The sequence below is a fragment of the Stigmatopora nigra genome, chromosome 9 (assembly GCF_051989575.1).
Source record: "Stigmatopora nigra isolate UIUO_SnigA chromosome 9, RoL_Snig_1.1, whole genome shotgun sequence".
NCBI lineage: Eukaryota > Metazoa > Chordata > Actinopteri > Syngnathiformes > Syngnathidae > Stigmatopora > Stigmatopora nigra.
In genome coordinates this window covers 13,314,903-13,327,728 of record NC_135516.1, presented here as the reverse complement: position 1 = coordinate 13,327,728, position 12,826 = coordinate 13,314,903, and the positions used below count along the sequence as shown (strand labels likewise).

The window sequence follows — 12,826 nt, the reverse complement described above, 5'->3', positions numbered from 1 at the left end:
AACAGGCCGCAAAAGTCTATGTGAGGGACCAAATATGGCCCGCGGGCCGCCACTTTTGAACCCTGCAACCAATGGCAGGGCACCAAGAGATGGACAACCATTCACAATCATATTTAAGGTCAATTTAGTCTACAACTAGCCTAGCCTAGCATGTATTTTTTTTTATGTAAAATGACACTGGAGTACCTCCAGAAAAGCCACGCAAGCCCGGGGGAGAACATGCAAACTCCACATAGAAAGGCGCATACCCTGAGATTGGATCAAGTGGAGGATAAGTTTAAAAAAAATAAAAAAAAACGGGGAAATAATTGAAAATATGAATTTGAGCCGTAGGGTATAAAACTCCATTTTTGATATTCACACATCACAGCAGATATCGTTACGTCACCCCCACCAGACGTAAATCATCTCGCTTAAAAAAAAATATACGAGGACATTTGAAGAGGTTTTCCTGGAGGTCCAACGCCAGTCAGACAAAAATTACCCGCACCGAGCGGGTGAGCGAGTGAGCCCCGCGGCAGGTAATACCTTCTTCTTGTTAAGGGTGCTTCTCCGCGTGTTTACAGCCCCCCCGCGGCACGCGCCGTTTGTTCCCGTCGAGCCGCCCACCCGTCGCCGCCGCCGATGGGGATCCACCAGAGTTTCTACCCGCGTTCTAGGATGGTTAAAATTCAAGTCGAGGAACACCAAGGCCGTTTAAATGGTCGTAATCAATCCTCCATCTTTCCAACATCACCTTATTTATGATTTCTTTGATCGCTGTATATTTTAGCGTGTTAGCGCACCCAGACTTTTTTGTCTAGTGATTAAACGATGTTTGTACAAGCGTAGATGCGTTGGCAAAATGTGGGTTGAAGCACTCCTAAAAAAAACAACACATTATATCAATTCTGCACTGTGAAAGTAAGAAAGTGTACTTGGTTTTAAGTTTAGGGATGCTAATGTTAACATTAGCATCGCATTATAGCGTATTGACCCGACTGTAAGATGATCCTGATTATAAGACGACCTGCTTTTTTGCGCTAGAGTCATGTTTAATAAAAAAAAAGACTTTTTGAACACCAAATTGAATTTTTAGACAGAAAATAATGACTGTATATCTGAAACAAATGACTACAAGAATATATTTGAGAGAAAAATGATGTTATGTTATCATGCAAAAACATCCTAATATCTGAACATTTAAATATGCAAACTAAAAATGCAATCGCATTTTGTAAATTAATAATTTCTGGAAATTAATTGGTTCCAAGACTGTTTTCGTAACTTGGAAATTTCGTAAGTAGAGGTGTACTTTATATGTAAATTCTCTAATTTGGTCAAAGTGTCCAAATTTTGTATGAAAATTGTGCGGAAACACACAAAAATGATAAGGAAATGATTTATTTATGTCTTAAAATAAATAAAGCATATGAAAATGTGCCCTAAACCAGTGAAATATGTCCCTCTGCGGACATTATAGATGTAGAATGGCGCCCGTGTACCACGGAAGACGGTGGCGAGGACGGCTTTGTGGAGTTGATTAACCCAGAGGTTGGCCGGAGCGGGAAAAAAAAAGTCTGAGAAAGCTGGCGGTGGCGAGCGGCGAGGTCATTAGACGCTTGATTATGCAAGCATGAGCGCTTTTAAGCAGACTTAATTGGACAAAGGCGGGAGTTGCTGAATGGAAAGCCGTGCTGAGCACAAAAGGCCTTACGGGGAAGGAAAAAAAGCTCCTTAATTAGCCGCCAAGTGTGAAAGATCCACGTTGGGATGCTAATTACAACAATGCCATCTTTGCTATACACATCACTTTTGATTCAATAGATTTAGATTTTTTACGACTGGCGCGGTGGATGAGTGGTGAGCTCGTCGGTCTCACAGCTCTGGGGTTCTGGGTTCGAATCCAGTTGGGGCCACCTGTATAGAGTTTCCATGTTCTGAAATGGGTTTTCTTAGGGTACTCCGATTTCCTCCAACATTCCAAAAACATCCATTCTGGAGTTTGCATTTCTCTTGGTGCCCTGTCATTGGTTGCAGGGTTCAAAAGTGGCGGCCCGCGGGCCATATCGGGGCCCTCACATAGATTTTTGCGGCCTGTTCATGTTTTATGATAACATTTTGATTGATTAAGCACATTTATCTATTTTGTGCCTGGAATTGTTTTACTTGATATTTTTTCTGTCCTCTGTGGAATTTTCATGTTCTCTCGGGGCTCGTGTGGGTTTTCTCCGGGTACTTGATTGTCTCACACAATTCAAAACACGTGTGCTAAGCTAATTGAAGACTCTAAGCTACGAGTGATTGGTCGTTTGTCGCCTTGTATGTTTTCCCGGGCTTGTGTGGGTTTTCTCTGGGTACTCTGATTGTCTCCCGCAACCCAAAACATGTGTGCTAAGCTAATTGAAGACTCTAAGCTACGAGTGATTGGTCGTTTATCGCCTTGCATGTTCTCCCCAGTCTTGTGTGGGTTTTCTCCGGGTACTCCAGTTGTTTACGCCCATAACAGTGTTTTTTTTTCTTCCCAGCGGCCCCTGCGGCAGGTCTAGGATGACCGGCAAGAATCAGACCAGCAACGTGACCAATAAGAATGACCCGCGCTCGCTCAACTCCCGCGTTTTCATCGGCAACCTCAACACGGCGGTGGTGAGCAAGGCCGACATGGAGGCCATCTTCGCCAAGTACGGCAAGATCGTGGGATGCTCCGTCCACAAAGGCTACGCTTTCGTCCAGTACGCCAGCGAGAGAAACGCCCGGGCGGCCGTTTCCTGCGAGAACAACAGACTCGTCGCCGGGCAGTCGCTAGGTAAACTTCATCTCGTCTTATTTTAATCATTCAAACTGCCGTGCCAGTCTTTAACTCAGGAAATTATCCTTCACTTATTCATTTTGCCAACCGCTTAGCTAGGAGCAATTTAGAGTCTTTAATTAGCTTAGCATGCATGTTTTGGCGATGTGTGAGGAAACCAGAGTACCCGGAGAAAACCCATGCAAGCCCTGGGAGAACATGCAAGCTGAAAACCGACCAATCACTTGTAGCTAAGGGAAATTTAGAGTCTTCAGTTAGCTTAGTGTGCATTTTTTGAGATGTGGGAGACAAGCGGAGTACCCGGAGAAAACCCACACGAGCCCAGAGAGACAAATGAACAATTATTCAAAGCTAGCTGCAATTTAGAATCTTCAATTAGATTAGAACAGGTGTTTTGGGATGTGGGAGACAACCTGAGCACCCAGAGAAAACCCACACAGCTTCAGGAAAACATGAAAGGCAACAAACGACCTATCACTTGGAGCTTAAAGTCTTCAATTAGCTTAGCACGCATTCCTTTGGTTGTGGGATTTCACTGGAGTACCCAGAGAAAACCCACGCAAGCCCCGGTAGTTCACGCAAAATCCACAGAGCCCAGACCACTCGTCCGCCTGGATTTGTACTGTATTATAGATTTTGGTTGTTCATTTGTTTGTAGTTTTATGACAAGAGCGTGAGTACTTGTAGTGAAAAACCAATAAATGGCGCCTGAAAGAAGAAAAATGGCCGATCCACATCGGCGGGTCCAGTGGATCCTTCACTTAAATCCTCCCGATATTACTTATTGATCTGTTGAACGACTCGTCCATCGTGGTACCCGCACACTCGTTGAATATAAATGGACTTCTCGCTGCAGTGCTTGCTGTTCATTTAATTGGACGCGGCTACAATGCGGGTGTGTGTATGCGTGCGTCATGTTCATTAGAGACCGATTGCGTCAACAACTACAGCCAAAAGATCCTTTCTATCAACTGTCTAAATTCGAACTATAGCAAATGTTTAAGCCGAACCAATTCTGAACTAGTTTTTGCATGTAAAAAGCTGTTTAAAAGGATCAAATCTTGTTAAATAAGATTTAAAAATGAATCGAGACTCCTAAAGAGCCTTTTGTTTTGGTTGCCATGTTGTTGTTGCATGCTAGCATGCATGCTAACCATCTAAGGCGAGTATATTTAACTGGTTTAAACCAAAATACAACTTTATTTATTGGCCACGTGGGATTTATAACTTGGTCAAAGTAGTTTTTATCAAAATGTCTGGTTTAAAATCTATTTTTGTCAATGGAAATCCAATTTTAAGTCAATTCCTCGTCATTTTAGCATACATTCCTATTGGTTTTGAGGGACTTTTCTGTAAGGTTTTTTTATTCGTTTGTGCATTCCTGCTGATTTTAGGGCATTTCCAGGTGACATATTATTATTTTTGGGGCATTTCAAGGTATTTAGCCTTGTTTAATATCTTTTAATAATAGTGTATTTATCCACTATACATAAAAAGTTGTCCAGTGCTGAGGCGCCTTGGGTATGACTTTGAATATGATTTTTGTTACGCTGTTTCTTGTTCAGATACAAGCACAAACATTGTAAATGTTCTTCTCGGGAGATGGTGACTTTTTAATTTATTTTTAATTTTATTTATTTATTTTTCTGTCTCCAAGGTTAGAAGCTGTATGCTCTCAAGGCAGTTGAGCATATGATTTTTTAATTAAGCTTTTAGCCTGCGCTGTCACACATTACTCACCCCACTGTCTATTTTTGCCCCCCCCCCCTCACCCCACACACTTCTGTATTAAAGACAATTATTAACTTGTTGCGGAAAAGTAAAGTTAGAAGATAATAAAAGAGTAAAATATGCAAATTTGTCAAGAGTGAAATGAAGGACTAATGGAGGAATTGCCGTTATACACATTGACTAAGTCAAATATTATTGATTTTGAAATTATGCTATGGAAAATATTGGGAATTTCTGAATGAGGTATTTTGGGGATTTTATTAATGGATGTGTAAAGAAGGGAGGGCTTGTTTTGGGATTTTTTGGTAGTTTTACACTGCCCTCTAGTGGAAGAAATGCTGCGCTGCAGTTTCAGTGACGTCATTTTTATATCATGACGTGTGTGTATACTGTTACGTCATAGTATTTTGAATTGAATGGTTTTATTGTTATTATACAAGTAGAATGAGATTTAAAGTGCACAAATAACAATAACAACAAAATAAAATGGCAATAAATAACTCAAATAAGTAGTCAACAACATAAATCAATAATAATAATTGGGAAGTGCGCAATTGACAACAACTAACTAACTAACAAACAAATAAATTATCAATAATTTAATAAAAATATGAATAATCAATAAATAAGTAGTCCACTTAAAAGATAAATATTCCTTTGTATTTTATAATTAATTTATAAATAGTAGATGATTTTAAAAATAATAATAAAAGTACACAAATGAAATTAAATAAAAAAAGCAACTTTGGGACAACAACTGCAAACTAATGAATTAATGAGATGCAATAATGAAAGTATATACCAAATGGGTGGGACTTTTTAAAAAATGTTGATTGGACAGAAAATATTCATCAGAAATCATCACAATTTTCAAACTGAATTTTGACTGGCCCATTTTTTTGAAGGCACCAATTTACCGTTCCAATGACTTGGACGTAAATTGGGAGTCAACCAGCCCCCGTCCCCACCCCCGCGGGATATTTTGACAAATGGTACGGTCCGAAACATCTCGGTTGGGAGTCTGGCACTGAAAAGCTCACTCAAACACACACACACACCCACACACACTCTTTTAAAGGAGGAGAAGGAGGAAGGAGCATCCTTTTTGCGATATGTACAAGGGCAGACGTCGCCGCTTTCCCAGATGTGAGTAGATAGTACCCCAAAAAAAATGTATTTTTAACGGCTTAATATGAGATGTCCTGTCTTAAAAGTTGGGTTACTTTTCTCTGACCATTACCTGTTTTCTTTTGGTGATTAAATTTGAACAAGTTGTCAGATAAGCGTTAAGATGATCCTTAATTTTTTGTTATTAATGTCGATAACTGGGATATTGTGTTGTGTTGGCTTTGGATAAGATTTTTATTAATAGAGTTTGGGAGGTTTGTAGTAGTATATTTGTCTCCGTCTTGGGTTTAATTTTTCATTGGGATTTGCTATTTTAAAAAAAAAACAATTTAAATTAATTAATGATTTAATATTTTTTAAAAGAACATGCTTTACTCCCAACAACATTTAGCTATAGGTTACATTTGCTGTATAAATGTATATGTGTATAAGTATATGTATGTATATGTATATTTTGTGTATATGTATAAATATGTTTATAGATATATATATGTATATATTTTGTGTATATGTATATATATGTATATGCATATATATATATTTATATAAATGTATATATGTATATGTATATATATCTATGTGTATATATGTATATATTTATATGTATGTATATATAAAGTATATGTATACTTCTCAACCGCTTTATCCTCACTAAAGTTCCGGGGGGTGCTGGAGCCTATCCCAGCTGATTTTGGGCCAATGGCAGGGGACGCCCTGAATTGGTGGCCAGCCAATCACATGGCACGAGGAGACAAAGGACAACTAATCATACCTGGGGGCAATTTAGAGTGTCCAATCAGCCTACCATGCATGTCTTTGGAATGTGGGAGGAAACCGGAGTACCCGGAGAAAACCCACACAGGCCCGGGGGACAACATGCTAACTCCACACAAGCGGACTGACCTGGATTCAAACTCGGGACCTCAGAGCTGTGAGGCCGATACGCTGCCCATAAATATACATATACATATATATGTATATGTTGTAAATTGTTGTCATGCACTTCTCATAATTTGGCCATTTTTTTTCTCTCGTTTGCAAAATGGCAATCTTCCCCAATTCCCAATGGTTGATCTGTTTTGCGTTGTTTTTTTTTTTGTTTGGGTCTGGCTGACTCCGGCGCGGCTATTATGCAGATTTTAAAGCAGACGGTTGGCGCGTATTGGACTGGGAAAAGGACGTGCGCCGTCAGTGATGTGAGCCCGCTCGCTCGCTCGCCTTGCGATTGCTCATAAAGGATTCCACTTGCGTAAGACGGCTCGCTCTCAGGTGGGATGTGCAACAACTGCCATTATGAATATGTAATGAGGTGTCTAGAGGGGGGGGGTCTAGGGGAGAAACGTTGGCCATTTGTGATGAGATTCAAAAAATAACACCAGGTCATACATACATATAGTTGGGTTACTTATACATATATATATATATATATTTTTTTACTTCTATGCTGTGTCATAGTAGCAAGCCGAAGAAAGGGGAGGGGCTTCTGTTTGTGAGTTTCAACGTGGATTTTCACTTTTCTATGAATTTACAAAAATAAAATTTTATTAACAACAAAAAAATCCCCCTGAAAAAAAACACAATGTTGTAAAACCGCAAAGTAGTACAACCGCGATAATTGAGGGATTACTGTAGTCACTTTCTGACAAATTGTTCATTTATATCAAGAGATTTTTATTTAGATCTTATCCAACATGCTTTTTTGGGGGTTTTGGTGGTTGAGTATGTTTCCTTGTCCGTCCTCTCCCCGTGATAGGACATGATTTTCCAACTGTGTATCTAAACCCCGTGTTTTTTTGTAGTCCCTCATTGAACTTAACACAAAAAAAAACGCTTTAACAACTTAAAAAAAATCTTGTCAGCCATTTACAACACATTCCATAGTAGATATTTCCCCATATTTAGCCAATATCTCATCTTCAAATGACTCTCAAGTCATTTTCAGCCTCGAGCTTATTTTACCTCTTTTGCTTGATTAAAAGCGGCAGAAAAATGAATCACGTTGAAATAGTCGCATCGTCAGCTTTTAGGCAAATGCCATACTACTAAATCTGCAACCAGTTACTGCCTTTCGTGATGTATTTATCCCGTCAAATTCACATACTTGTGCCTATCTCGTAAAAAATAATCACATTAAACGCTCGGGGGGGAAATTTACGGGCTGCCAAAGTAGCCATTTTCTTTTCATTGGACTCAAAGTACAGAGAATTCATTAAGGAAGGACGCCGTCGCCATTTATTTGGCGACCATTACCCCAAAGAAAGTGTTCTCTCACACTAAAATTCATTTTTTTCTCCTATTTTAATTAATATAACACTGCAATTACTGATAATTGTTTAATAATAAATGATTATTGGAGCGATTCCAATAAGCTGTCCATTGTAAACCAGACTAGAAGAAAAAAAGTTGGCTCCAGCACCCCCCGCGATCCTTGTGAGGAACCGCAATATGAAAAATGAATAGAGTTAATTACAGTGGTACCTTGAGATAGGAGAATTTCGAGATAAGAGTTAAATTTCGAGCAAATAATCATCAAAATTTGACCTATAAATACTACACTTTCTTTTTTTTCAGATATCAACATGGCAGGAGAACCCAAACCATATCGGCCCAAGTTGACCACCAAGAGACCCTTGTCGTCCCTGTACAGGTTGGACCATTATTTTTATTCATTTCCAGTTGTACCTCTACTTACGAAATTTGAAAAAACTTGAAAAAATTCGTAAGTAGAGGTGTACTTTATATGTAAATTCTCTAATTTGTTCCACAAGTTCTCACACAACTACTAATTCAAACCTTTAAAATTGATCAAAATGTCCCAAAAATGTTTTTTATAACTCATTTCTAATATATCTCTTTTTTATCCCCCCTAGTGGATATGAGTTTGACTACGACTACTACAGAGATGATTTCTACAGCAGGTAAGAACTGGATTAATTCCAATTTTGCTCTAATATGGGGGTGGGCAATTTCTGGCTTGGCAGTACAGTTTTGTTAAGAAGTGTATTTTGTTGTTTATAGTCTTATATCTATTTATATATTCACGATTTGATCCTGATTAATCCTGATACTACATTTAGGATTTTTTTTCCATATCACATTGGAAAAAAACTCATCAAAATGGACATAAAAGTACATTTAATTTCAATTTATTTAGGTTCAGCACTAAAGTAATTGTTTGTGAACAACGTGGCTTCCATAAGAATACTTTTTGACTTGTTATTTAGTGGAAAATATCTCAAATATAGGAATCTTAATATGAAAAAATAAACATTTTAAAGGACGGACGTGGCACTCAAACTGTTTGTTGTTGTTTTTGTTGTTGTTGTTGTTGTTTAAATAGCATGTCAACAAAATGTTTCATCATCTTCAACTCCGTCGACAAATCCAGTGAAAATTACAAAATAATCATGTATTTTATATTCTATTAGTGAATATCTATGTTTATTTATTTGGACAACTTTTATTAAAGTAAAGAATTCACAGCTAGCATTCAAATATTTCTGCATTCTGTTTTCCTTTTTAGATAACCACTTTTATTTAGCAAATATATGAGTTTAAAACCAAATATAAAAGTCCAAAAGCCTTAAATGACTTTTCACATAGCTTATAAATATTTAAAATGCTTTGAAGGACATCCTAAATAAAGGTTATCCTGTCCTACTTTCTGATATTAAATGTACTTTGTGGAGGCGGTTGAGTTAGCTCATTCGAATTAGCATCCGCGGCTAAGTGCGTATATTAGCATATTCAGGCTTAATGAACGTGGTTTTATTTCTCCACTCTGGGCTTCTTAATGGCAATTTTACCCACGCTCTGACTGTCAGATTGTCCCCCGGCTGCTCGTTGTTGTCCATTTATCTTTCTTTTTGACATTTTTATGTCTTTGTTTACAACCCGCGTTGTGAATTATTAAGTGTTCGCATCCTGGTTCTGTTTTGGTGACTTCTTACTTGACAAAAAGTCAATATTTTGGGGGGGAAAAATCAACTATGATGTTTAAAAACTCAAAAAATGATGGATTAGCGGATTTTATGGACTATAATATGCTCATTTTTTAGTCTGTGGTAAAACTATTTTCTCTCTCTGTCCAATGAGAGCCTGTTATGTTGTTGTTTATATATTTTTTAATTTAATTTGGAATTTTATGGCAGCCGCTACTTATAGTCGGGAAATGTGGGTAATTTTCGCTAATTTCAAGTCGATTTACAATCAAACTTTGTAGTATAAGTTGAGATGTTGGCTTATTGCTGTCAGCCCTCCAAGTTTAAACAGATTGGACATCTTTGGTGAAACAAATGGAGTTAAAGTGTGGCCATTTGTTAAGAAAATAAAACAAAAAACATTAGAATTTCCCTTTGACAGTGCCTTTTATCTCCTCAGACTACTGGAGTACCACGGCCGGGTGGTCCCGCCCACTCGGGCCGTCATCCCGGTCAAACGCTCTCGCCTCGTGGTCCCGTCCACCCCGCGTAGGATCAAGTCTTCATTCTCAGCCCGAGGCTCCTCTTCCCCATCTTCGTCCTCTTCTTCTTCCTCCCGGCTGGTCAACGTTGCCTGTTCTGTCACGACACCCCAACGTACGCCCTCTTTTTAAATCATTGAAATTTTAGAAAAGCAGTCGGTAAAAACAAACGTACTACCGTATTTTTCGGACTATAAGTCACAGTTTTTTTCATAGTTTATATACCATATTTTCTATTTTAGTTTAATTTTAAAATTGCCTTTCAAGATGACATATGTTTTTAATGTTGGATTTTCTCAAATAATTTTCCCCCAAAACCCGACTTATACTCAAGTGCGGCTTATACTCCAGTGCGACTTATATATGTTTTTTTTTTTTCTTCTTGATTAAGCATTTTTGGCTGATGCGACTTATACTCAGGTGCGACTTATAGTCCAGTTTGACTTCTATATGTTTTTTTTCCCCTACTTTATTAAACATTTTTGGGGCTGGTGCGACTTATCGTCCAGTGCGACTTATGTTTCTTTTTTTTCTTGTTAATTAAGATTTTTGGGCTGGTGCGCCTTATAGTCCAGAAAATACGGTACATGTACATACCAGGCTAGGCACTACCACAAGTCGTTTAAATTCATTTCTTTTTCATTCTGTTTTAAAATTGTGCTTTTATTATTGAATTTTGGCACTTGTGCTACACAGTGAAAACGGACCAACTGCTGAGCATCAAAAAGGAACTGTCGCAGATCAAAACCAAGATCGATTCCCTGTTAGGAAGGCTCGATAAATTTGAAAGGCAGCATGGTAAGGCATATTCTAATCTTAACCTCCTATGACCCAGCGTCCATCTTTGTTTTTATCCTAGTCAGGTCTCAATTAGCCTTAATATCAATGAGAAAATATAAATGCATGCCTGGTAAGAATTTGGGTCTTAGGAGGTTTGTTTTGATTTGTTTTGTTTTGTTTTTGGGGGCAGAGATCCAGAAGAAACACGAGGAGACTTACGAGTGTCACCACGGCGACCATTCCGCCGGAGAAGATCTGGGGGTGACGGTAGAGGGCGAGGCGGGGGAGATGACGGATGGAGGCGACGATTACTTTGAGGATGAGGGAGCGGGTGACATGGTGAGCTGACACAATTATGACATACTTGACGTGTAATAATACGCTTCACTTTTGATTGACAGGCTCATTTTTACTTTCTTATTGGAGCTACTGTAATAAAGTCAACATAAAGACGCTATTGTCAATACAGGCAATTCTGAAAGTCAATTTCAAGAGTTTTAATAAGACAAAACTTTATATTATGTATTAACGTAGGTATGCTAAGTTAGCATCTCTTGTTAGCCGATTAGCTACCATGGCTGTTGATAGTTGACTAATTAATTTTAACTTTCAAAAGACATAACTGTGATAAAGCAGGGTTTTTGTATTGTGTGTTAATGTAGGTAAGCTATATTAGCATCTGTTGTTAGCCGATTAGCTCACATGCTCGTTTTTGAACAGTATTATGATGGTGGTTGGTTTGATGATGTTAGTTTAGGTATTTATGAGTCACATTTTAAGTTTTTATGTTTTTGTTCTTTTATTTCAGACAGAAAACCACATATCGGATATTGAAAACTAAGAAAGGTTAGTATTGAAAAAATAATTGCTGAATTACACACATTTAACCAAAGCGCTAATATGAGTTTTTGGCTTGTTTTTTTAACTATTTATTTTTAAAAACTTTGACAGGTGCTTAAATATAGGTAGTATATTTTGTTAAGAGAAAATACCTTTTAAGATGTTTTTTATATTTCAAAATTAGATTTTACTATCTTTTATAATAGTTACAGCCATTTTTTTTCGTTTTCATCTGTTGAATGTGTTGAGGAAGATTTATTTTCCTCTTAAGTCTTTGTTACTTTACATAAAGTGTTCTTATGGACTATTTTATGAGAGGTCTAGAGTAGAGAGGATTTTATTATGAGGGATATTTTATTTTAACACAGTGTTCTTGCGTAAAAGGTTTTCACTTTAGCCAATGTGATGTGTTTTCAGTTAAACGTGACAGAAGTCTACGTGGCACAAAATCATTGCAGTGGAGTTGACCAGCAAAACCGGATGGACTGTTTGAAATTAAATTTTAAAAAGCAGAAACAGAAAGAACATCCAGATTGTTGCGTGTTTGCTTCATCAGATTAAAAGAAAACAACAACATTGACACTCCCAATGTTTTGGTCATCCAAACTAGTGGCTTGAATTGAAATCCAATGCCATTATGGTCTGTACCGTCTATAATTCATTGATTTACAGCAAATGTATGTTGAAAAAAATATGAATGTAAGAGGAACACTTGTGTGCTTTGGCATATTTGTACAGTCATTTTGTCTCTTTCTGCCGCACATCGTATTATGTCCTAAATTCTGTGGAAGAAAAGATGAATATTTTTTACAATCAGCATGTTAAAGCATAAAAAGTGACTATTATGGACCCTTCATTGCTTTGGTTGTACAGCTATGAATAAGAATATTGTAGGTTTTTGAAATAAACCTTTCATTCCTGTTAATATCAGTGAACTTTACCAGTTCTTAAGAATTAGGGATTATTAAAGGAAATTCATTTTTCTAATGCATGGTGCCCATAGTTGGCTGGGATAGGCTCCAGCACCCCCGTAGCCCTTAATGAGAATACAAGTGATGCAATTGAACGTCACATACGGAGTGAGCTCGACGCATGCG

The 12,826-nt window shown here is 37.8% G+C and overlaps 1 protein-coding gene across 4 annotated transcripts in view; it reads left to right on the top strand.

The window, feature by feature from the left end:
- The window catches only part of LOC144201840 (RNA-binding Raly-like protein), a 34,834-nt gene extending 22,180 nt beyond the window's left edge, over positions 1-12,654 (top strand). For all 4 annotated transcript variants that reach the window (XM_077724632.1, XM_077724631.1, XM_077724633.1 and 1 more), the window contains 8 exons: positions 2,508-2,785; positions 8,219-8,294; positions 8,518-8,565; positions 10,028-10,224; positions 10,806-10,907; positions 11,080-11,228; positions 11,698-11,735; positions 12,147-12,654. In XM_077724632.1, coding sequence (XP_077580758.1) covers positions 2,508-2,785; positions 8,219-8,294; positions 8,518-8,565; positions 10,028-10,224; positions 10,806-10,907; positions 11,080-11,228; positions 11,698-11,730 — 883 coding nt within the window. In that variant the 3' untranslated portion in view covers positions 11,731-11,735; positions 12,147-12,654. The remainder of the gene's footprint in view (positions 1-2,507; positions 2,786-8,218; positions 8,295-8,517; positions 8,566-10,027; positions 10,225-10,805; positions 10,908-11,079; positions 11,229-11,697; positions 11,736-12,146) is intronic.
- Positions 12,655-12,826: the final 172 nt, after the last annotated feature.